At 50.7% G+C, this 24,390-nt stretch overlaps 2 protein-coding genes across 13 annotated transcripts in view; one reads left to right on the top strand and one right to left on the bottom strand.

The window, feature by feature from the left end:
- The window catches only part of AASDH (aminoadipate-semialdehyde dehydrogenase), a 42,327-nt gene extending 34,575 nt beyond the window's left edge, over window positions 1-7,752 (top strand). For 8 of the 9 annotated variants that reach the window (XM_032334365.1, XM_032334368.1, XM_032334363.1 and 5 more), the window contains one exon: window positions 1,628-2,113. In XM_032334365.1, coding sequence (XP_032190256.1) covers window positions 1,628-2,017 — 390 coding nt within the window. In that variant the 3' untranslated portion in view covers window positions 2,018-2,113. Of the gene's footprint in view, window positions 1-1,627; window positions 2,114-2,275; window positions 2,391-5,626 lie in introns of those variants that run through there. The other variant, XM_032334366.1, reaches the window with a different exon arrangement.
- The window catches only part of CRACD (capping protein inhibiting regulator of actin dynamics), a 268,869-nt gene continuing 250,526 nt past the window's right edge, over window positions 6,048-24,390 (bottom strand). For 2 of the 4 annotated variants that reach the window (XM_032334353.1, XM_032334355.1), the window contains 6 exons: window positions 22,532-22,600; window positions 20,311-20,493; window positions 16,658-19,643; window positions 10,498-10,703; window positions 9,790-9,952; window positions 6,048-7,956 (listed from right to left, as the gene is read on the bottom strand). In XM_032334353.1, coding sequence (XP_032190244.1) covers window positions 7,796-7,956; window positions 9,790-9,952; window positions 10,498-10,703; window positions 16,658-19,643; window positions 20,311-20,493; window positions 22,532-22,600 — 3,768 coding nt within the window. In that variant the 3' untranslated portion in view covers window positions 6,048-7,795. The remainder of the gene's footprint in view (window positions 7,957-9,789; window positions 9,953-10,497; window positions 10,704-16,657; window positions 19,644-20,310; window positions 20,494-22,531; window positions 22,601-24,390) is intronic. The other 2 variants (XM_032334354.1, XM_032334356.1) reach the window with 1 other exon arrangement.

Here is a 24,390-nt window from a genome sequence, read left to right as displayed (position 1 = left end):
TGTGTTGAAAACAAGTTTGATTTTAATGGTCAGGCCATGGGTTTCTTAATTTTGGAATGAGGGGATGGTAGATTGTCTTACTTTTTGAACGAGGGGATAGCAGATTGAAGATTCTACTCAAGCACGGTTCTGCTATTGTGCCATGCCGGCCTCTAATTTTAAAAACTTTACCAGCTTTTAGCCAATTTTATTATAACTTCTGTTGAGGTTTTGAATATTTAAAGAAGCCCCTGCCTTTTCTGTGAATACTGAAATAGGTTGCGTAACCCAGATTGCACCGAGTGGACGTCCCGTCTTCAACATCATGACTGGCAGGGAAGGGAGGCTGCTTCTGGGCGACATGAGCTCTTTTGTTGGGAGCATCATCTCTGCTTCTTTATCCACAGGTCACTGTCACTGAGGGCATAACTGGTGCTGGATGTGTGCTCTGGAGGCTTTGTGGTGGCCTCGAGCACACAAGTTCCAGCCCGAGTTAGCCTGGTCCTGGCCAGCATGGATTCTGCTGCTTTTCCTTCTACTCTCAGCTCTCATAGCCTGGCAGTTCCTCTTGCTGTGTGACAGTTACTTTGTGATGAAGTCTTTTATTATGTTCACTTAGTATTTTAATTTACAAAGTTGTTTGAATATGCTATTATTCCTTTTTTTTTTTTTTTTGGATGACCCATAGAAAGATGAGAGTGATTTTGTCTAAGTGAGGGACAGAATTAGGATTACAAATCCGATTTCGCGAAGAGACCCACCGTGTTCATTTCGTTCTTATTGTGCCGCTGTTACTGTGCATTTGCAAACACGACCTTAGACTTAGGCCTGAGGTTACTGCCTGTGTTCTCCTCTAGGATTTTGATGGATTCCTGGCTCACATTGAGGTCTTTCATCCATTTTGAGTTTATCTTTATGTATGGTTTAAGAGAATGGTCAAGTTTCATTCTTCTGTACATAGCTGTCCAATTTTCCCAGCACAATTTATTGAAGAGACTATCTTTTTTCCACTGTATATTTTTTCCTGCTTTGTCGAAGATTAGTCGGCTGTAGAGTTGAGGGTCCATATCTGGGCTCTCTACACTGTTCCACTGGTCTGTGTGTCTGCTTTTGTGTCAGGACCACACTGTCTTGGTGATCACAGCTTTGTAGTAAAGCTTGAAATCAGGCAACGTGATGCCCCCAGTTTTGTTTTCCTTTTTCAACATTTCCTTAGTGATTCAGGGTCTTTTACTTAATCTGTGGTTTGTTTTTTTAATCACTTTTGGTGAACCTGATTCTTAGTCCATTCCACATCCTTTGAAGCATTTTTACTCAGAGGGCTCGTACTGACTTCATTAAGAGGAACTGTGAAGTGCAGCTCCACTTGACCCTGAAAACTTAAACTGCTGTAAGAAGCGCGGCGGCACGCTGTACCCGGTTAACGTAGCATCCGTAAACACGGTGCGTTAACAGCCACTATAGAGAGAGAAATATTTTTATCTCCCTTGATTTTTTTTTCCCCTTAACTGTGTCTGATGAATTTCTCCAGTTTACAAAAATAAAAGGCTTTATTACTTTCTAAGAAAAAAAATTAAAAATCAAGCTTCACGCTGTAGGAGAATTGAAATTAGATGAATGAATGATTTTTGCCTTTATCACCCTTCAGGTCTGGCAGTTCTCCACCGGGGAACCAATCTTTTCGTCCCCATGTACCTCAGCATCAGAGCAAGAAATATTTTTTGGTTCCCACGATTGCTTTATCTACTGTTGTAATATGAAAGGTCATCTCCAGTGGAAATTTGAAACAACTTCACGGGTGTATGCAACACCGTTTGCTTTCCATCGCCAAGAAGGCAGCAGTGAAATGTTGCTGGCAGCAGCATCTACTGATGGGAAGCTGTGGATCTTGGACTCTAAGAGTGGACAACTGCAAAGCGTGTATGAACTTCCGGGGGAAGTTTTCTCTTCTCCTGTGGTCTGGGAATCAATGCTTATTATTGGATGTAGAAATAATTATGTTTATTGTCTGGATTTGTTGGGTGGCTATCAAATATAATCAGACTCAGTTCTTACTGGATTATCTGAGCTGTCTGAAAATATTATAAAGTATTTGGATAGTCTTATTTTTTACTAAAGATTATATTTTGCCTAAGACACTTGCCTATTATACTTTATTGGAGAAGGATTATACTTTACTTCAGTAGGAACAAGTGCTTTTAAAAGGAATTATAGGACAGAACCATCTATTTATTACTTTCTTTTAATTAGGCTACAGATATTCAACTTTGGGTTTTTTTCTTTTTTTTTAAAATAGAAGACTTCTGTGAAAAACAAGATCAGAATATACCCAGTGGGTTAAAAACTTAGTCCACGATGTGATGTTCCACTTAACCTATTTACAGTGAGATTTGTAACAAAGGTTTTCAAAGGTGAGGCTTTTTGTCAAATTAGGTTCCTTATTTATTAGTATTTTTAAATGAACAGAATACCAGTATTATATCTATATATCTGTGTCTTCCTATAGTAGAGTTTTAAGTTGATTTACCCTCTTTTTTCTAATTTTTGACACACAAACCTTAATATTTTTGTACCTCTGTTTATCAGTTTATTGATTTTGTGGCCGTAGGCCTTTTTTTTGTTGTTCACTGGCTTGGTGAAAGGGCACACAACAAACACTAGGAAGGGAAATACCCTATATACTTTCAATTATCCTGATTTCTCATAATTTGTATGGTTTGGGGCTGGAGCAGCTTCTCCAGTCCCATAGCACTTCGCTCACAGCCACATTTGCTGGCATGAAGATGCCCCCGTGGACCATCTCTCCTCCTCCTGGGAGCTGTGCCCTTTCTGCATCCTCCTCCTCTTGTACCTGGGCTGAGTCCATGTTCTGCTTTAGCCAGTAGAATGCACCGTGGAGGTGACGTTATTGTCACTTTTGAGCCTCAGCTTTAAGAAGGCCTGGCAGCTTCTGCTTTCAGGGAACTCCTGAGCTGCCACATAGAAAGTCTGGTGGCCAAATGGAGAGGCTGCGTGGGGAGGGAGAGGCCCTAACACCACGCTCTACAACCCGAGAAAGCCAGATCACGGGGACAGGGGACGTCCCAGGCACCGGGCTCCGGCATTCCAGCCAGCCCCAGCTGTTCAGGCTATCCTGGTGCCAGACGTTTAATTCCTCACCCACAGGATCCCGAGAAATAATAAAATGGCAGTTTTAAGCCACTAAGTTTTAGGGTAGTATGTTAGGGTAGTAAGTTTTGGGTGGTAGTAGCGAAGATCACTAGAACAAAACGTATGTGCTATTCTTTTTCACATCACTTAAATTACTCAAAAGATGGACAGATGTCTCAGTTTTCTTTGGAATTTCATGATCTAGTTCAGGTAATAAATCAGCATTTTTTTTTTTTTTTGCTGCGATACTGAGAATTTCGCCACTCGTGGTAGAAGTCACTGCTATTTAGGGCCTATCGCCTCCCAGACACTTGCTCCCAAGCACTTAACGTAACAGAAATGGGGGCGCTTGGGTGGCTCAGTGGGTTGAAGCCTCTGCCTTCGGCTCAGGTCATGATCCCAGGGTCCTGGGATTGAGCCCCGCATCGGGCTCTCTGCTCAGCGGGGAGCCTGCTTCCTCCTCTCTCTGCCTCTTTGCCTACTTGTAATCTCTGTCTGTCAAATAAATAAATAAAATTTAAACAAAACAAAACAAAAAAACGTAACAGAAATGTTTCCTATTGTTTAGCTTCCCTTCATCTCCATAGTCGTGGTATCAGTTTCATTTGTCCATTTGTTCTTCAGTAAAGGCCCAAATATCAAACATGCCAGAATTCTTAGCTGCAAGATACAGAAGTCAACTTGGGCTATTTTAAGCAGAAAATAACCTGTGTTTTTTTGTTTGGTTTTATTTTTAAGATTTTAATTTAATTTATTTGAGAGGAGAGAGAGAGATCACAAGTAGGCAGAGAGGCAGGCGGGGCAGGGGGGAGGGAAGCAGGCTCCCTGCTGAGCAGAGAGCCCAATGTGGGACTCGATCCCAGGACCCTGAGATCATGACCTAAGCCGAAGGCAGAGGCTTAACCCACTGAGCCACCAGGCGCCCCACTTTTTTTTTTTTTTAAGAGTTTATTTATTTGAGAGTGTGTGCATGAGAGGGAAAAGCAGACTCCCCACTGAGCAGGAAGACTGGTGCAGGGCTAGATCCCAGGGCCCTGGGATCATGACCTGAGCCGAAGGCAGAGGCTTAAATGACTGAGCCACTCAGGCGCCCCTAAGCAGAAAAGAATTATTAAAAAGAATATTGGATAGCTTAGAGAGTTGGGACAAGGACTAGAAGTCTATAGCCAGGAACAGTGAATTCCTGAAATCATCATGACTTTGGCCTGGGGAAGACACAAGCTGTTGTCCTTGAAGCTCAGATGCTCAACCCACTAACGCAGACGCCATCCCCGCGGCGGCCGGCCTGCCGCCCACATGCACATTCCAGTTACGAGGGCTGAAAGGGTGCTTGGCTAAGCCATGTGGCAAAGCCTGAGGCAAAAAGAAAAATCAGAATACTGACCCCAGTCTTCATTTAATATAGCAATAAAACCCCCTGTCTTTATTGAAAATTTTGATATTTGTTCACAATGGAATTTGTACTAATTTTTAAGTATTCTCTAAGCCCAACATGGAGCTTGAACTCCCAAGACTGAGTCCCATGCTCTACCAACTGAGCTAGCAAGTGCGCCAAGTACTAATTCTTATTTAAAAACAAATATTGTAATAGAGTAGGGTTTATCTTAATCAGCTTTGTGGCCCCCAAGGTGGAAAGCTTGCTCACCTCCCTCAACCATGCCTCGGTGTGTAGGCCTGTGAGTCAGCAGGTCTGGCCTGGGGCCGGAAGCCGCCTTTCCACCGGCTCCCAGCTTCCGCCACCGCGGCAGTTCTGCAGCCCACACACGGAGAAGGCGGCTGGTGGTAGTATTTTCTCTGACATGCAGAGCATTCAATTCCAATTTAGGACTGAAAGAAACATTTTATTTGCCCCTATTCATTACTTTTCTCTGGGTCACCTAGTAAAAAATACAAGGTAGCACGTAAAATGCCTTGAAATGTTTCTTTCTCAACAAAAGTTACATAACCGCCAGCTTACTTGTAGATGGTCACTGAAATGAGGAAAAACTTGACCTTGGAAAGGAAATTCCATCAGTGCTGAAGATCTTGTAGGTGTTTTTTATTGAAAGATCATTTTCCTTCAATAATAGACATTTTACATTAAAACTTTATACAACCAAAAATCTCAAAATAATATTAAAATCACACTAAGATATTTTTCATTGTTGTCTCTAATTTTATTATTGGTAAAAATATTGCAAGACACGTGTAACTAATGTTTCTGCTTTAAAATAAGCAAACTAAATGTGACAAGAAGAGACAATGAATACATACTATAATTTGCTGATAACTGGCTAAAATGATAATTTAATAGTAATGTGTAAGAAACAATTGCACTTGAAAAATTAAAAAAGTAAACAAAAAACTCTATAGTTATTTATATATATATATATATATGTTTATGAGCAGAGGTTAATCTGTTACCTTTGCCAAGAGAAGTACGTTTAAGTTAAAAAAAAACAAACAAACATATTTAACATAGCAATCATTCATTTAAAAAAAAAAGTTCTTTTTACAGAATTTCCCCCATAGTTCGTTGATCAGAAAAGACTGCAACACAACTAAAGCAAAATAACACTTCATTGGTATTTAGTGCAAATTTGGAGCCATTTTACACGAAATATTAAACATGGACCCTTTAGAAGTTGCTGGAAGTAAGTGCTGTGACTATCCTGTCCTCAGTGTACCCTTTTACTTTTGAAGACTTGAAGAGAAACTGTGTAACTGAGGTATTTTCTCCTACTTTGTGTGTGCTCGGTGCCATGTGCGCCAGCAGCGGTGGCTCACCTAGGACCCTTCGCCAGTGACCCGACTGCTTCCCCGTCCTCCACCCTCACTGCGGTGTCCCCCAGAGCTGGCGGGAGAGAGGAAAAGTTCAGGATTCTCGCTGCCCTGCAGACCAGGGCTCTAGTGGGAAGACTCCCATTAGAAAGTGTGTTCTGTCTGTAGTGACACCACGGAGAACGAACAAATGCCGCCACGTCTGATTTAGAAATGAACATCGGTGTGGAAAACATGCAGCGGGCTATTAATTGCTTCCCACAGAAATAAAAGAAAATTAGTTACACTGATTCTTAACAGATGGAAGGGCTGGTCTATAGAACATTAAAGCCAACTTGCAAGGGTACAACTGTCCGCTTGACCACACCTGCCCGCTGCTAACCATGGGGCTGAGCCATCGTTTCCAGAAAGAAAATGCCTTCTACACGGGGAGTGACAGCAACGATACGTTGCCAGTCAAATGAGCTCTGCGTAGAGGCAAATAACGATGGATGATGGTAAGATGTGTTTTTGCAAGAGAGGAAAAAGGAATGCAGCTCCCCATGCACTGGGCGAGAGAGGTGTACTTCTACTGTGGGGCTCGGTTCCGGCCGAGGAGAATGTGCCACCCCCGTGCGCTGTAATGTCCGTGTTGGCAACGTGTGGCTTTGCTGGTGGGTCTGTGCCTCATGCTTTTGAACTGCCACGTCCCTTCTCTGGACCACGTGTACGGATAGCAGCAAGGCCACTGAAGACTCGGAGGTGGTTTTTAAAGGTACCAAGGTGAATGCTCAAAATTATAAATGCCGTTGAACAGCTGACTGAATATGAATCACTCAACTATGGTGAAGAAACTTCCACAGAAGTCCTCAGTACAAAGGCTCCAAGTCTTGGCTTCCTGTTAAAATCTCCCTAAAGACCTAAGGAATATTCAGAGACATTCAACGTCAGTAGCTTCTCCTATCTTAGAGTAGAAGTCTGGCTTGGGGGATTGTTTTTTTATTTTTCCTCTCACTTATTTGGGTAAAATGAGCCTCCCCTTCAGAGTTTTAAAAGCTCGATTACCCTGGAAGCAGTGTATCCCCCGGTACTCCTTTGGGATGTGTCAGAATTCGTCTGCTAGACCTTCCCGGCCCGGACTCACAGGCTCTAACTCGGAAGGCAGGAGACGGAGCTGGACGCCTTAACCACCGCACTGGGGGAGATTCTCGGAGCTGGGAAGGCAACCTGTCGCTTCCTTTCTTCATGATCCTAAATAAAAATGTTCCCTCGGAGCCACATGGGCCAAATGTTTAACACGTCTTTACGGAGAGCACTGGTATGACAGGACCTATGGGACATCAGTGTGGCGGAAGGGTGAGGAGATGTGCTGTGTCAGGTGCAGATGAGGGGACGTCAGAAAAGCAGACACGGGCAGAGACGGCAGCCAGGCTGTTAGGATTCCCAGTTACTCAGTGCACTCAGGAGAACTGGCATCTTGTTTCTGTCTGTATGGCCCTTTCTCTCACCATGATTGTAGAAAAGGAAAAAACATATGGTAGGGTAAATGTTCCAGATTAAATAAGTTGGAGAACCGAAAAATCATTTAAAAGATTGGCAAAAGTCCTGTTCTAAATGGTGTGTGCATGTGTATGTGTAGAAGGCGCCTAGTAGGCTCTTGTGAAAAATTCTTAGTTTGGAGATTCTGCTTCACGTGGTCCCTCGAATGGAAGTTTCTCTTGAGAACAAGGAGGAGCCCCAGGCACCAGGATCTAGGATTGTGCAAATACACTTGACAAGGAATGCCGCCGATTCAGTTTCTGCACATGATTTTAGAGCCTATAACACATGCTGCTTTTCCCTAGTGTGGTGTCTTCACCTCATATAAAAAATAAATAACAAGGGCAAGAGAGGAGCCAAGAGCTGGCAGAAGTGGATGAAAGTCGCCCTACTTAATGATCTGCGGACAGTCGCTCCAGGCCTTGGCTTTCCTTTTGGCCAAAGCCAGCCAGGCTGGTTCTGTTGACACCGGGGCAGCATCCGGGGTTGAGAACCTCTTGGTGACTTCTTTCACCAGCGGCGCGGGGGGCGCAGAATCCGAGATCTCCACTGGGTTGCGTTTTGAAGGGAAAGGATAAGCGTAAGTCAGAGCCTCGTTCTGAGGAGTTAGAAGTACAAGATTCAGAAAGGAAACCCCGTGAGACGCTGGGCTTCTTTAGTGAGAAGGATTAGGGAAAGCAAGCGATGTGATCACAACTACTGCTTACAGAACGATAGTGCAGCTGCATTTAATCTCAGAGTTTCTGGAAGCCTAATTTTTATGCACAGAAGCTATGCCTCCATGATAGAAAATAAAAGGTAAATGCTGTGATTCTAGTTATCCAGCTGGACAGTTCCGTGAAGACAAACATCCAACCAGTAGCCTGAATTTATCTAACTGGTGAGGTCAAAAGCTACCTTCTCCCCCGAGCAGGCCTGGGCTGCCCGCCATCCCCCGCCCCCGCCCGCCCACCCGAGGCCCCTACTCCTGCCAGCTCTGACCACTGCCAGGCTTGTCTCCCAGTTCTTTCTTCACCTGACCTTAAAGGCTTCTTAAAGTGAGGGATCCGAGCTTATCTCGGAGTCCTATTTAGTGCCCGTGGCAATGGCCTACCCACGGAAAGAAGTCGGGAAATACTGATACAAAAGACAAATATGTCGAAACAAACGTTTGCTTCACTGAGCAGAGCCACTCTGAACTGCATTAAGTCTCTGGCACTTCCACAGAAGTCACACAGAGAAAGGTGTGATCCCTGACTTTGGAATTTTATTTTGAAAGAATGATCCCTGTGATAACCCATATGGTTAGAACCCTCAGGTCCTGGGTGTAAGATCAAATGGAATTACGTCCGTGAAGTTTCTGAGAAATTACACAGTGCTCCAAAGTGCTCTTCTAATATAGTTGTTTTTTTCTCCTCACCAGAACAGTATATAGAGCTTCCAGGGCAGGACCTCTTTATATCTCCAAACCTGAGCTAGCAGGTGACAGAGGCATAAAACAGTCCGGGTCTCTGGGTGCTTGCCCAGAAGGGAAAACAGGTGCTCTGCTAACCGCTGGGAGAAAGCTCGCGCCAACTCCTCTCCATCCTTCAAGTGATTTGTAACAAGGAAATAGTTTGAAATGTTACAGGATCGCTTTAACAGAATAAAGAATTTTTTTAAAAAATGTCTTTATGTGTCCCGAATATATTAACAGCAGTGTTTCATAAACAACTCAGCTGGAAAGCCTTGCCCTCTAAAGTCATGCTGGCCAGAAACTTGCTTTTTGAAATCCCCTCAGTAAGTGGAGACCATCCAGTTTTTGCCTGGAAACAAGACCCGGGTCCACTTTTCAGCCCAGGTTTGAAATCAGCCCCTTTATAGACAACTCTTGCTCTGTCCTGAACCTGTCAAAACCCCACTCCATTGAATCGTACCTAAACTTCACCCTTTCCCCCAAATCCTGTTATAACCTTGCCTCTTCCTTCCTTGAGACGATCTTAGGGTCTCCAGTCTCCCCGGCAGGAGCAGGTTAGTGCAGCTCACACCGCGGGGACTAGAGGCCGCCGGGGCGCGGCGAGGGCCCGGTCACATTCAGGAACTCGGGGGACCAGCGGATACCACACTGGGAACCGGAAACTGGCTGCAGCGGGAGGGTTTACCCCGTGAAAACTGTCAAATGCTACAAATCCGAGACCTCCCTGCGGCCCCAAGGGTGAGGGAACCGTGCACCAGCACACGCCCGTGGTGGAGGCTCCGGTGGGATTTCGCAGACGCTCCTCCGAGAGGCCGGGGTGGGTGGGGGAGGCAGCCTGTGCTCTGCCGGGCCTCGCGGGCTGCGCTCAAGCTCGCTCTCACGGACACAGGGCAGCTCGGAGACAAGCCTGTCACCACGCGACACAGGCAGGGACCTGCTCTCCCTACCTGTCACAGATGTAGGAAGCGTGTTGGCCTTTTTCAGCTGCTCCCTGCGCTCAAGCCTGGACGCCGCCGTCTCGGGCTGCTTCTCCTCCGGCGGGGCGCGGGCCTTGTGCGGGGACCCGGCCCTGCCGCCACCGCCGCCTCCGGGCTGCAGGCCGCCGCCGACCTGGGGGAGAGTCGGGCACGTGGGTTGTCAGCCTGGGGACACGGGAAGTCTGACCGTGCAAGGCCATGGGGCCCTCTGGCCGCTGGCCCGCAACCTCTGCCCGTCGCGGGGCAGCTGCACCGCACCTGGGAGCAGCGCGGGGCCGAGACGCCAACTGCGGAGCAGCGCGGCTCCAACGGAAGCCACTTTGCAGAGGCCCAGCGAGCAGCCCGGCAATTCAGGGCCGCAGACAAGACTCGGATCTTCCTCCCAAGTCCCTGCTCAAGTGCGATCCCGCTCCTAGTTCTCGTGTGGCCGCGGGCCTGGGTCCCTGCTCGTCCCGGGTCCTCCGGAGTCCAGGTAAGGGAAGAACACGAGGAAACCACAGCAAACCCGGAGCGCACCGCCCCGGTTGAGCGGGGCTCGGCTTCTGCTCTGGCCCAGGCGCTCTCCGCCGCTCAGCCGGGTTGCTTCTGCTCTGGCTTTTGGCTTTCCCGTAGGCCCGGCAACCTGAAAGAGAGCCGAACTCCGGGAGGGCAAAGTGAAAGCTGCGGACGGACACTCACATTCTCTCTGGAGAGCTTTTCTGCCTGCTTGGCCTCCCTGGCCTGCTTCTTCTCCTCCCGCGTCGCCTGCTGCTCCCGAAAGCCCTTCTGCTTCTGCAGCGCCAGCGTTATCCACAGCGGCTGCGCGGTGTCCGCCTTCTCCGCGACTTTGGAGCCATCCAAAGAGTGCCTGCTCTGAAGAGCCGGCTTTTCTGCGGAAAAAGAGACTGAGATATTGTGATTTATCTTTTAAAGATTTATTCATTTGTGAGAGAGAGCGAGAGGGCACGAGCAAGGCGAGGGACAGAAGCTGACTCCCTGCTGAGCAAGGAGCCCGATGTGGGGCTTGACTCCAGGACCCTGGGATCATGACCTGAGCCCAAGGCAGAGGTTTCAATGACCGAGCTGCCCAGATGCCCCAATACTGTGATTTAGAATATGTACTTGGGGGCACCTGGCTGGCTCAGTTGGTACAGCATGTGCCTTTTGATCTCTGAATCATGAGTTCGAGCCCCACACTGGGTGCAGAGATTAAACTTTAAAAACATTTTCTTAAAAAGAAATGTGTATTTGGCCTTTGTGCCCATTTCTAGAGCTCAGAGCTCCTAAAACCCTTGAAATTTCCTAAGCAACGAGAGCGTAAGTTGTCTCTAACTCTATTAAAGAGATGACTCTGGGACCCAACACTAAGGATGGGGCTGGTTGCCAGAAGAGCCAACCACGTGACTGGAGAGGCTGGATCCTTTCTTCCCACCCCCCCACCCCCCAACCTGCAGGAGTGGAGAGGGACTAGAGACAGTTCAGTTGCCAATGGCTGAGGACTTAATCAGTCACGCCTATGTAATGAAGCCTCCATAAAATTCCAAAAGGAGGGGTTTCAGGGAGTTTCTGCTTGGTGAACACGAAGAGATCTGAAGGGAGCGGTGTGCTCTCGGAGCAGAGAACGCTCCATACCGTTCCCCATAGCTTGCCCTTCTGTATCATTTCCATCTGGCTGTTCCTGAATTATAGCCTTTTGTAATAAAATGGTCATCTAGAAAGTAAAATGTTTCTCTGAGTTTGTGAGCTACTTGAGAAAATTAACTGAACCCAAGGAGGGGGTCATGAGAATCTCTGATTTCAAAGTGGACCGGAAGCACAGGTGATGGCCTGGCCTTGGAAATGGCATCTAAAGTGGGGACAGGCCTGTGGGACTGAGCCCTTAACCGGTGGGGCCTGATGCTATCTCTAGGTAGACAGTGTCAGACCTGAGCTGAAACGTGTCTGAGGATCATCTGGTGGTTTGGAGACCTGCCCTCCCAGCACACCGAGCCCCCAGCCCGGCCCTGCCACCCACAGAACTGTGCTCAGAACGGGGAAAGGTGGAAAGCAGGTTCGCGGTGAGACTGCTCACTCGGGATCCCGCACCCCCTACAGCTCATGACATGAAATACTCAATGGCCTTTCCTGAAATGAACTCTGTACGGATGCCTCAGAGACTTCTCTGCATGGGGAGGTAACAACTTTGATCGACAGAAACACAAAAGCATTTTCCTTCCCTCAAAATGGAAGTAAAAATAAGATCTCCAGTGTCAGAAAATCTCAGGCCTACAGGGGACCCAGGCTGTTATTTGATTTATTGTTCTTATTTATTGCTTTTCAACCCCTCTCCAAACATTCTATGTGAAACCCCAAAGGATGGGAGAGATACAAGGAGGCTGTTCTACCTGATGCGGCTGCTGGAGGAAACTGATTTTGGTCCAGTGCTTTCCGCTGACAGACGGGAATATAAGCGTCCACAGCAAGCCAGGGTCATGCTTGAGGTCACTCTGCCCAGGCTGGAGTTTGAACCTAGGACTTCTGATTTCCAGTCTGTGCTTTTCTTGTGGCTGACGGCCTCCACCGTGTGACCCGGGCAAACGTGCTCCGCAGGAGACGGGCAGCAGAGGTTGAGTAATTGGGCTTTTAAACTGAGCAGCCCTGGGTCTGACCGCAGGTCAAACTAAAGTTACTTGAACCTCCCTAAGGTCTTCTAATCCCTAAGTAGCCATGATAATGGCGCACACCTCCTCAGGCTGGCCAGAAGATGAAGAGATCGTGGGCGTCCGAACATTCAGAACAGGGCTTGGCATAGAGTAACTGCTTTACAAGTGACCTGTTCGGTTTTTGAGAATCATCCCCTTCTTTTCCCTCAAGTAAAAATTATGCCTTTTTAGAGATAATCATTCTTTACTATCTCAAAGGAAAAGGGCCCACCATAGTCCTGCTCTTCTGAATCCTTTACTATCTCAAAGGAAAAGGGCCCACCATAGTCCTGCTCTTCTGAAATCTACTACAAGTTCACAGTTTGATGATCTAGAACCTTACCAAACAGGGCTCTCAGGCAACTCGACTTTATATAGAGAAGAACCAAAGAAAATCAAATTAGGAATTCAAGCAAAAAAAGGGGCAGATTCTGCTTTTCTATACCTTTTAGATCTATAACACTATACAAAGAGAATTCCTATTACAGTGAGTCTTGGTTACACTATCCCTAATCATCAAATAAAGATTCAGGTATGATCTAACACAGTGAAGAAAACTGGCATACTTTGGAAGTATTTAAAAAACAAAATCCCTGAAAGGTATTTTTTATTAATCTTTAGTTAACCAAAAAAATTAAATACAGTTGACCTTTGAACAACAGGGGTTTGACCTGTTCAATTCTACTTCTATGTGGATTTTTTTTTTTATAAATACAGCACAGTACTGTAAATGTATTATCTTTCTTATGTTTTTCTTAATAACATTTTCTTTCCTCCAGCTTACTTTACTGTATAAATTCAGTAATGTACAAAATACGAGTTAATCAACTGATTACATTATTAGTAAAGCTTCCAGTCAGCTGTAGGCTATTAATAGTTAAGTTTTGGGGGAGTCAACTGTTATACACGATTTCAACTGTGCAGGAAGTTGGCGCCCCCTAACCCCCATGATGTTCAAGGGTCAAGTGCATTCACCACTTTAAGCATTATGCTTAACTGAGAAGCTCTAGATACATGGGGACTAATTTAATAAATTTTGGGTTTTTTACTCAAGGGCCGTGTAACACCTGTTTGTAAAATGTCTGAAAACCAAACTGCCAAGATCGAAATGGTTTCTATTTAAAGCAATTATGTAAAAGGATTTCTACACTAAACATTCCATCTGAAGGTCATTAAAACCATTGGCCAGTTTCCTGACAACAGTTTGACAGGTGTTTTATCACAAGGGTCAAAATACCTTTAAAGTATAATTGCCTATTTTTTTATTTGAAAAGGTAAATCACTAGCCAGATTTTTATTTCCTTAGAACTGTGGCTTGAATAGCACGTTCTGGAGTTATGACTGGACTTTAAAAAGGTACTAATACAGTATGAGAAAGGGCCTAACAGGTCCGGATTAGAGCCGGGGATCGATAAACAGAAAACATCTGAGGAAGGTAAAATGGGGCTTCTGTCTGAATTTCAGCCAAGGCTGCCCAAAGGCCTTCAACAAACAATGGCACCGACTCTCATATTCTGAAGTAAAGTTCTAGATCACCGACTTCGGACTGGTCCAGACAGCTACCACAGGGTCATGGAAAAATCAGAGTTGGGGGAAGAAGAAGCCCGAGTAAAACATTTTGTTTAAACCTATTCTTTCTCATTCTGAACTCAGTGGACGAGGGGGGGCACAGGCCATTCAGATGCCCTCCTTCGGGTTCTGGGGACACGAGCAAGTCCATCCCGGCCTTACAGGGTTTGAACCACAGCTCCTGAAGGCAGTAAATGCTTAGAGAAAGGGCCACTTACGATCGGTTCCACACACCATAAGGAGGTGGAAATTTCAGAACGAGATGACCTCTAGAGGACAAACGGGGGGATTACCTTTGTTATTTTCATTCCCACCCGGGGCGGATTCAGAGTCAGAGCCCTCCCAGTGGCTCAGCCTATGGACTGGTTCTCACTGGCCTCAGCCTTGGGGATGAAGTCTCTTTTACACCAGTGGCCTACAAAATAAAGGGTGTGTGTGCCCTAGGGAATGTGTCAGGCCATTCACTGGGCCTAAGTTAGGAAGAAAAGGTCAGAATTTCTGAGTATGTTTATATTAAAAAGAAAAATGAAATTAAGCTTTTCTAATATTTAATATTTGGACTGGCACAGACATCCTCACTCAGACCATATTCCAGAAGGCCACTAGAACAAACAGTGTATTGACAGCGCCCCCGCCGAAGGTGGAAGCACCAAGTGCAGGGAGCCAGAGAACTAGTAACGCTGCCCCTTGTCGGCTCTCCTCACTCCTTTGCTTTTAGCACACTGTGAGGTTACTATTAATACAAACACAAGAACCTAGCAGAGCTGACCAGCTCTTTGCCCGCTGCTTTATGACAAAGCCAGAGCTGTCAAGCAGCTGGCCAAAGAAAATAAAAGGAAGCACCATGATTTGCAACAGATTTATGTCCCCCTTGTTTCAGTGAACTTCACCCTAAATGCATGCGGAGCTCCAGGGGTTTTAGCTAATGACAGCACTACAGGCACACAATTAACAAAGGAAACTGGAGATCCAGGCTTTAACATTTTTATTCTGATGAGGGCATTCAGTCCAACACACCGTCAGCCTGGCCTAGCCTGGCCTAGCATGGTGTGGGAAAACCCCAGTGGTCTTTGGACGGTACCCCCAGGGCACGAGGCCCTTGCTTCTTTTCTAGCAAATAAAGAAAAATTCAGTTAGCAGAGCCTGACAGCCCAGAATCTGGATCCTGGGAAAGAAAACAGGGGCAGTTAGGGTTTTTGGTAGAAAATTACAATAAAGGGACTTCTCTATGAGAAAGAAGCACAACTGTTATTTCTCTGGGGAAAGCTAAGGAGAGTGATAGAGCCCCCCAGACTGTGAGAGGGAGATCATAAGAGCTAATGACACAAAAGCTAATGTCAAAACTGAAAATGGGGCTCCAGTTAAGATGGCAACAAAGAAGGATCCCGAACTCCTCTCCTCGCATGGACACACCCAATACACAGCTACATATGCAACAGTTTCCTTTAAAAGAAATCCAAGAACTCCTACACCTTGGGTGCACGAGAAAAACCCCACGTGGAAGGAGGCTGGAGAAGCTGGAGCACAGCCTCACCATGAACCCACAACTGGGACGGAGCCCACAACTCCGAGCTTCTCCTTGGGGAGCAAAGGGTTTGGACTCCACATCTGGTACCCCAACTTTTCAGACTTCTAAGAGCCAGGGCCCCCAAAACACCTAGCTCGAAGGCCAAGGTGGGGACTGCCAGTACGAGTCCTGCGAGGCTATGGGGAACTAAGGGACAGCTCTTACCCGCTTGTGGGACTACCATGGTGACCCCCCCAGGGCCCAGCACAGGGGGAAAAACAGAAACACAAAAGAAAAAACTGAGACTGGGCTTCTCATCAGCAAGACAAACAAATGAGGGAGAAATGGTCTGGAGACCGCAGGATCTACCTGCCGTCCAAGGCTTGGTTAAAAAAGACAATAAGACCTTCCTTCCGTAAGGCAAGTCACCACACCAGTACTGCTGGGCAAACAGCTCTTTTCTCGGCAAAAATCACTCTCCACCTAACAGTCCAACAAAAGAGAAGGCCTACGGGTTTCCTAATAAACCTGGGGTGGGGGGGATTTCTCTGAGAAACAGAATTTCTGGACTATCTTTCTGAACGTTACCTCCAACTGTACAAAACAAAAAAGAAAGTATCCTATGACGTTCTCAGGGGCCCCAGGCCCCTCCGAGCGGCCCTGGCCACTCTGGAGAAACCGGAGGGACTGCAGCTGCTCTGCAGGTTCTAGCAGGAGGCCTCCAGAGCCAGGCTGCCGGGCCGTGGCAGCGCGTTTGGCCCAAACTGCCGGGGAGCGGCCTGTGCACCCAGAAAGCGCCTCGGGCGACGCTGCGGCCGCTGCCCAGAGGACCTCCTCCGGGGAACCTGTGGGGACCAGCCCCGCACGGCCCCGCGGAGGATGAAGGACACGCGCTAATCAGGCCGGCATCTCGTGTGCACGGCCGACCCCTAGCGTGTCGCTCCGGGCGGCAGCAGCGGCCCGCCCGTCGGCCACGTCGCCGGCCCTGCGCAGCGGAGGAAGCGACGCGCCGGGTCGGGACCATCGAGCGGCCGCCCCGGCTCCCGCTGGGCCCCACGCGCGGCGCCGGAGCGAGGCCGAGATGCCCCCGACCGCCACCTACCTCTCCTCCCGGGCTCGGGGGTCGGGCAGGGCTTCTCGGGCCGGGCGGCCGGCGGAGCCGGGGAAGCGGGTTTGCGCTCGGGCTCCACCGCCTCCTCCTCGTCCCTCGGCGGCGCCTTCCTCGGCTCCGGGGGCGGCGGCGGCGACGGCGGCCGGGGCTCCCTGCTCTGCTGGGGCTCCCTGGCGGGCTCGCCGGACTCCGGGTCCGGCCTCCCCGCCCGGCGGGCCAGCAGCTCCACCAGGTAGGGCCTGCTCAGCTTGGAGAGCGGCGACGGGGGCGGCGTCTGACCCGCAGGCTTGGGGGCCAGCGCCGGCTTCGGCGCCAGCGGCGATCTGTGGGCCGCGCGGTCGTGCTCCGCGGCCGGTGGGGGCCCCGGGGCGGCGGCGGGAGAAGGGGGGGCCCTTTCGGCCGAGTCCTTCCAGGCGGACAGGCCGGGCTTCCTCTCGGGGGGCAGGGACGGGCCCGGCTTGGCGGCCACGGCTTCAGGCTCCTTCTCTCCCCTGGTGCCCCCGGGGGCCGGAGCGCCGCCGTCCGCGCTGTCCCCCGTGCTGCTGTGCCTCTTCTTCTTCTTCTGTTCCGTCTGCTGGTCGCAGTGGAAGCGCAAGGAGTAGTTGGTCCTTCTCAGTTTTATGCCAAACGGTGAGGCTTTTTCCTCCTGGCCGGGCATCGAGGGGTCTGGCTTCCCTCTCCCGCTGCTGGTCTCAGCGTCCGAAGTGGCCCCGGGCTCCGAATGGGCCCCTGCCTTCTGCGGCGGGTAAGCAGGGCTGGGGACAAGGAAAGACGGGAGGTCTTTGGCAAATTTGCACCCCTCCGTGGTGTCTGCTGGCTCTGGTTTCTCTGCACCCTTGGGGAGCTCGTTAGTATCCAGGGGCTGGGGCACCCCGGGGCCCAGCGAGGGTCTTTTTCTCGTGCTCTCTGCTTCTGTGTTCTGTTTGGAGGTCTCGGTGCCACCGTCAGAGAATTTCTGCCAAGCGGGCATAATGGAGAACTTGGCATTTACTGGGGGGGTCCTCCGGAGGTTCCCGCGGGAATCACTGCGGGCCCGGGGAGGGTGCTCGTCACCGGGCCGAGGCTGCTCGCCCTCCGCGTTCTTCAGGATCCTGGACCGAATGGACGCCCATTCGGCGAGGGCGGCCGCACTGCTCGGAGACTCCTGGGCGGCCCTGACCTTCCCGCTGCCTGCCCGGGGGTCGACAGGCGCTCGGGGCGGGTTCTCCAGGGCAGGGACGTCAACGTGCTTCTTTTCTTCCGACAAGCCCAGGAGGGACTTGCATGCTGTGTCCTTGATCTGGTTCAGGTTGACCGCCGGGCCGCAGAGCTGCGCTCCCGTGACCAGAATGGCTGTGTGGGGGACACTCAGGGAGGAGGGCAGGGCGTGGGAGGCCGCGCCGGCTCGCGGGGTCTTTGGCGCGTGGGGAGCAGAGGCAAGTCCCGCATCTCTCGCGGGTGTCACCGGGCTCAGATTGACTTTGGGGAAGAGAATCTGTTTCCCTCCCGATGACACCTGGAAAGTGTAGGGCCTTGGCATGCTCTGCCTCTCGTCCACTTCCTGCCACCGGAGTTCCTCCCCCTTTCTGTCTTTTTCCGGGGCAGTGGCTTCCTTCTTCTCCCCGGGAGTCACTTCCACTTGCGCCTCTTGTTTCTGGGGAGGCTGCGCGCTAGTTTCTGGTCTCTCTTCCCGACGCGCACGACGGTCAGGCTCCGGACCGTCGCCGCGCTGTCCGGGCTGCTCTCCGGCTGGCACGGCGTCCTGACTCTGCTTCTCACAAATCTTAGATTCCTCGGAGCTTTCGCTTTGCTTCTCGGGCTGCAGGGGCTCTCGTTTCCGGGGTTTCTCTGCAAAGTCCATCTTTGGACTCCTCAAGCCCCTTTTTTCGTCCAGCTGCTGCCACTTCTCCTCGTGCCCTCTCGCAGCTTCCCGACGCTCCCCTTCCGGCCTCCTCAGGGCCTCCACTTGCTCCCGCTTTCCCAGCTCTGCCCTCCTCCTGGCAGCTGCCTCTGCCTCCAGCCACCGCTTCTCCACCCATTCTCGCTGCTCCTCCTCCTCCTCCCGCCGCCGCTGTTCCTCTTCCAGCTGCCGTTGCTCTTCCTCCCGCTGCCGCTGCTCCTCTTCCAAACGCCGCTGCTCCTCCTCCCGCCGCTGCTGCTCCTCTTCCAAACGCAGCTGCTCCTCCCGCCGCCGCTGCTGCTCCTCTTCCAGCTGCCGCTGCTCCTCCCGCCGCCGCTCCTCCTCCCGCCGCTGCTGCTCCTCTTCCCACAGCCGCTGCTCCTCCCTTTCCCGCTGCTCCTTCTCCCACCGCCGCTGCTCCTCTTCCCGCAGCCACTGCTCCTCCCTTTCCCGCTGCTCCTCTTCCCGCAGCCGCTGCTCCTCCCTTTCCCGCTGCTCCTCCTCTTGCCGTCGCTGCTTCTCGGCTTCAAGCCTCTGCTGCTCCTCCAGCTCCTCCTGCCTCCTGAGCTCCCTCAGCTGCCTCTCCTCCTGCAGCTGCCGCGGCGTCTCAGCCTCCGCGCCGCTCCACACCGCCTGCTCTTCCTGCTGAGCGCGGCGCTGGAGGCGCAGCTGCTCTGGGGCCTCGAGGTGCCTTCCGTCCACCTGCTCCCTCCGCCCTTGGCCACCTTGCTCCTCCAGTCTCCGCCTCTCCTCTTGGCGCTGCCTCTCTTCGGCCTCCAGCTGCAGTTCTGCCCTCTCTCGCTCCTCGTCTTCTCCTTTCTCCTCCAAGAGTTCCTGCCTTCTGTTCTCCTCCCAAAGCCTCCTCTCCAGGGCCTGGAGCCTCTGCTCTTCCAGACGTTTCCTCTCTGCTGCCTCGGCCTTCTGCCGTTTGCACTTGGCCTCAAGTTCTAGCCAGTATTCCTCTTGGCATCTCTTCTCTTCTTCAGAGTCCAGCAGCTCTGGCTCTTCTTCATGCCAGACTGGCTTGTCTTCTCCCGAGTGTCCGTTCTGGTCCGGCGAGAGCTGATACAGAAGGCCACCATGTTCATGTGGTCCATCCTAACATTGGTAAGGAAAGAAAGAATTAGCCTTTTCCTTTCCAACAGGCAACGATTACCCACCCTATTCACAGTGCCCGTGGCCCTCTTAATCTCAGAAGAAGGGGCAGTTGTTCCTAAGTATGGAGCTCAGTAAACCCAGGCCAGAACACTGGGAATAAGTTGTGCGGGTGGAGGAAAACACATCACTTCGTGTTGACTTCTGGCCCCTTTGTTGGTCATTCTCAAGTTCCTTTTGCTGAATACAAATGAATCACAGGAGAACCAATAGTCCAGCATGAGAAAGATGAGAAAAAATGAGCTTTGCACGTCGTGTACCCTGAAACCTGTGACCTCAAAGGCCACCCTAGTCAAACCAAAGACCCTCTGGCTGAGCTGTGGCAGGAAAGCTGGGTCACACGGCAGGGGCAAAGCCAACACAGAGGGCCTGGGGGCCTTCAAAGGACAGCCTCTCGTTCTGGGGCCCACCAGCCCCCAGGCAGGCATGTTAGAAAGGGCGATGGAAAGTAAACGGGCTTGCTTTGCCCTGGTTCACTGCAACTCACCAGGTTCCTGATGAGACAGACCTAGTTCCTTCTACTGGCCCCTCATGGCACCGCCCTACTGGGTAGAATTAGCGCCAGCAAGCACGGGCAGCTGCCTGGTCAGCCGGGATGGGCCCCTCATACCCTGGCAAGTCGCCGGTGCTTCTTGGACACCCTCTGGTTTTTCGGCTTTACGGACAGTTTGTGCTTGGCGGCACTGTTGTCCAGGCGAGCGATGGCTAGGGGGATGGCATCCAGGTTGACACTTTCGATGGTTCCAGCAGAAGACAAGTGCCTTTTTGGCCGAGATGGTTTAACGGGAGCCACCTGTATGGAGAGGAAACCACATGGTCCCCATCAGAGCCACAGCCCTTGCTGGAGCCCGCACCTGGCCCAGCCCGGCCCCCGGGGATGGCTTGGAGCAGGTGGCACTCACTGGGACTGTGAGGGGAGCACGATTTGTTCTGCCAGTGTTATTTGCATCAACTCATAAAGGTCATTTAACCTTTCACAGACTAATTTTCCTACTTTGAAAAATATGGGGAGGGGGAAGGTTAGAGTAGATGGGGGGGGTAACATAGCCAGGGGGCGCAATCCTGCGCATAACTTAATTTAGCACTTAAAGTTTTGCGGGCACACAGCCATGCCCACTGCCCATTGTCTTCAGCTGCGTTTGGGCTGCAAAGGAAGAGCACAACAAGGGGGAGTGTCCTGGTTGGACCCTATGACCACGGAGCCTGAAATAAGTCATAGTTTGCTGAGCCCTGGACCAGCTCAACTCTGTGCTAATGACTCTCTCATTTAAGACATGACCTCAGACACCTGCAAACATCCCTCAGCTTCTACCTTAGTCCCTCTGAGGCAGGGAATGTGTCTTTTTCCTCTTTTCAGTCCCCTTTATGACCATGTTGCAAATCTCATTTGGCAAGTGCTCAGTAAATATTTTTAGGAAAAATAAAGGAAATGCAACAAACTAGATCGACCGTGCTTAGGGTATGAAATTGGTACCCACAAAAATGTTCTAGCACAATCACTCCAAGGCCACAGAGCACTGAGTTGAGTGCACCAAGCCCATGAGAGGGCGAGGCCCTGGCGCAAAAAGGAAGGGCAGAAATGTACCACCCAGGGGTGAGAGCAGCCGCTCAGGGTGACCAGCAGCACCGGAATGCAGATGGGCGCACTCAGAAACCACCACCCGGACAAACTACGCATCTAGGCAGGTCAGAGAGACCCAGCTCGGCCTGCACCCTGAGGCCACACTGAAAGAGGAGAAGCCACACCTGTTACTCCTGAGAACGCACCGGCCCGACAGGCGCGCGGCAAGGGGAGGGCTCCCAGCTGCACGGCGCCAGCGCGCAGCAGAGGGCGCTCTCGGCCCTCCCTGCGGAGCCGGCCGCTCCCAGGCACCGGCGGGGCAGGAGCGGAGGCCAGGGCCAGCGGGCCGCATTCGTGCTAGCAATGCAGAGCCCCTGGGGCTTAGCGCACAGCTTCGCTTTTTGCGATTACCTTCCATATTTGTGTGCTAAAGATAAAGGACCAAGCCAGCTCCAAGAGCAAAATGGATGCTCAGCAAATAATAACTTATGATAAGAAACAGAAGTAAGGAAAAATAATTCCAGCCTTTGGGCTTCTAGCTATTATTTCTTTATGGTTATCTTTAGAATACGTATCAAATTCTGAACTCTTGTTGAAGAGATGAATCAAACATTATTTCCACCCCCTAAGAGATGGATGAATAAAAAGCATTCCAGCCAAATGGGCCAGACTGAAGGCACAGAGAAGTACCAGCAGCTGAGATTTAAATGCAAGGTTGCATTTCTAGATCGTCCCATCTGGGCTGCTTCATTGTCTGGGCGGTGGCAGTCTGCGGCCATCCCCCTTCAGAAGACTCGGACACACTCTGCTCACTGTACCAGCCCCGGGAGGAGCCTCTGCAGACGACTGCTCTGGCTAGTGGACTGGCCTCTAAGGGTCCCCGAGACTCCTGTGGGCACAGTCCCAGGTTTCAACTGAACACAGAAAAGTTAAAAAACAAAAATACATACAAGTAGAGAAATGCTGAGGTGTTTTGTTTTGTTTTTGCATCTCTAAATGGAAACTCTTCCTTACAGACCTGTGTACCTTCAGGTGTTCTGGAATGCCTTTTCCAATGGCTTCTCAGGGTCTTGAAGGACCTGACACAGTTAGGAAGCCGTGGAAACGGACGCTCTAACATCTACCACTGGGGTAATGTTCTGAAGGAACTGAAGGTAATGGGTGTAGGCGGCATTTATGAATGGAAAAATGATACGGTGGATTGGAAAAAAAGGGTCCAAAATGGAAGTTGAAGTAAAGAAACTAAAAACTGAAGTTCAAATCACACTACCTTGTCTTCCATCTCACTTCTGGCTCCAGGCAGATTCAGAGGACTCTGAGAACTTGGAGGGTCACTGGACTGGAACAGTAAAGAGAGCGCTCAAGTCAGACGCCGCAACAGGAAGTTCTGGGCAGATAACCAGACTCGGCTGCGTGGGGAGAAGGCTGTAGCTGCCCGCAGAGAGCTGGCGGAAGTCACACTGGGGACTTTGCTAATGCTCAGATAAGGACTCCAGGCACGGAGCGTACACTTGCTTCTTTTCCTGAGTCCAGCACATCTCTAACTGGGCAGTCTCCAACCTCAGTCTCTGCTGTGGCTGAGACCAGGCGCCCCCCTCCAGCCACCCGACCTGGGAAGCAGGGCTGTGTCACACACCCGGCCTCCGACCTCAGAGCTTCTGGCTGTGCTCGCTGCCGAGGAGATGGATGAGGCAAAAACCCTTAGGACGGAAGGAGAAGAAAAAAGCTGAAGAGCCCCAGCCCAGTTGCTCCCCTGCCCTGGAACGCCCGCACCACATGGCCTGCACCTTTCTGATGGCCCCGCTGTACCTTCTGCCTTACATGGCCCATAGTTAAAAACAGGCGTTATCGGTTATTGTCCGCTCCGGAGCAATAATGTCAGCACCACACTTAGAAGCATCTTTAGGAAATACAGATCGGGTGCCTGGGTGGCTCTGTCGGTTGGACGTCCGACTCTCGGTTTCGGCTCAGGTCATGATCTCACAGTCCTGGGATGGAGCCCTGCCTCAGAGTCCGCTGAGCTGACCATGGAGCCTGTTTAGGATTCTCTCCTTCTCCTCCCTCTGCCTCTCCCCCACTGCTCATGCTCTCTTGCTCTCCCTCAAATAAAAATAAAATTTAAAGAAAAAAAAGAAGGAAACACAAATCAGACACTACTCCCAGAATGAGAAGCCCCCTTTTCCTGTGGTTTGTACAATCTGGCCTCTATACCTTGCTCTCCTCCCTTTGCCCCCTCCAGGGTCTGGTGGGCCACAAAGACCTGCTTTCTTTTGGGACACCCCCAGCCCCATCTCTGGGCCTCTCTGCTTGTTCTTCCCTCTGCGAGAACGTGGCCCCAGCCCCAGGTCTGCTCCGGTTGCTTTGACCTCCTTGCCTAGAGAGCAGCTCCTCACCCACCTTGTTACGCACTTTTCCATCACTCTGTTTTACCTTCTGTGCAGTACTTTTTCTTGATCCAGAGTTATTACATTTATACACGTACCTGTTGACTTGCCATGTGACCCTCCTGTCATCAGAATGTAAGCTACACGGAGGCAGCCCCTGCAGAAGGACTGAGCCCTGTCCTTCCTCGGGCCACAGTCCCCAGCACTTAGATCCTTAGTAACAGTGAGGACATTTGCTTCAGTCCTTGGAAAACTCAGGGCATGAAGGCTGATGGCCATCGCTGCTGCCTAGCGCTGGACAGGTTGGACCTGGTGGGGGCGCTGCGCCCGCCTACTTAACCACGGCAGCCCCCGCTGCCCACCTGTCTGGGAACCAGGAGGCAGGAGGGCCAGAGGCAGAAGTGGGCAACAGCGGGGGAATGGCCTGTTCTTTCCTTCCTCACTTTGCCCTACAAATCACTTCTCTTTCTTCCCGCCCTGATGATGTATTAGCTGATAACAGGCATGACTTCGGGGGGACGTCCATTTTAATAAACAGCCACGTAATTTCAGGCGCCTTGGTAGGCACAGAAAATGCTTTCTGTTGAGACTGGACGACCCGGTGGCTCAGCTCGAGGGCTCCCTGCTCCAGCTGCTGGGCGCCTGCCTCCTTCCCCAGTGGAGGCCCGAGGATGCCCTTCCCGCTGCTGGAAGGACTCTGATTCGGGGTCATGGTGTTTCTTTCCAAGTGTCAAAAGACCAGATT

The sequence above is a fragment of the Mustela erminea genome, chromosome 2 (genome assembly GCF_009829155.1).
Source record: "Mustela erminea isolate mMusErm1 chromosome 2, mMusErm1.Pri, whole genome shotgun sequence".
NCBI lineage: Eukaryota > Metazoa > Chordata > Mammalia > Carnivora > Mustelidae > Mustela > Mustela erminea.
This window is presented reverse-complemented; position numbering and strand designations above follow the sequence as displayed.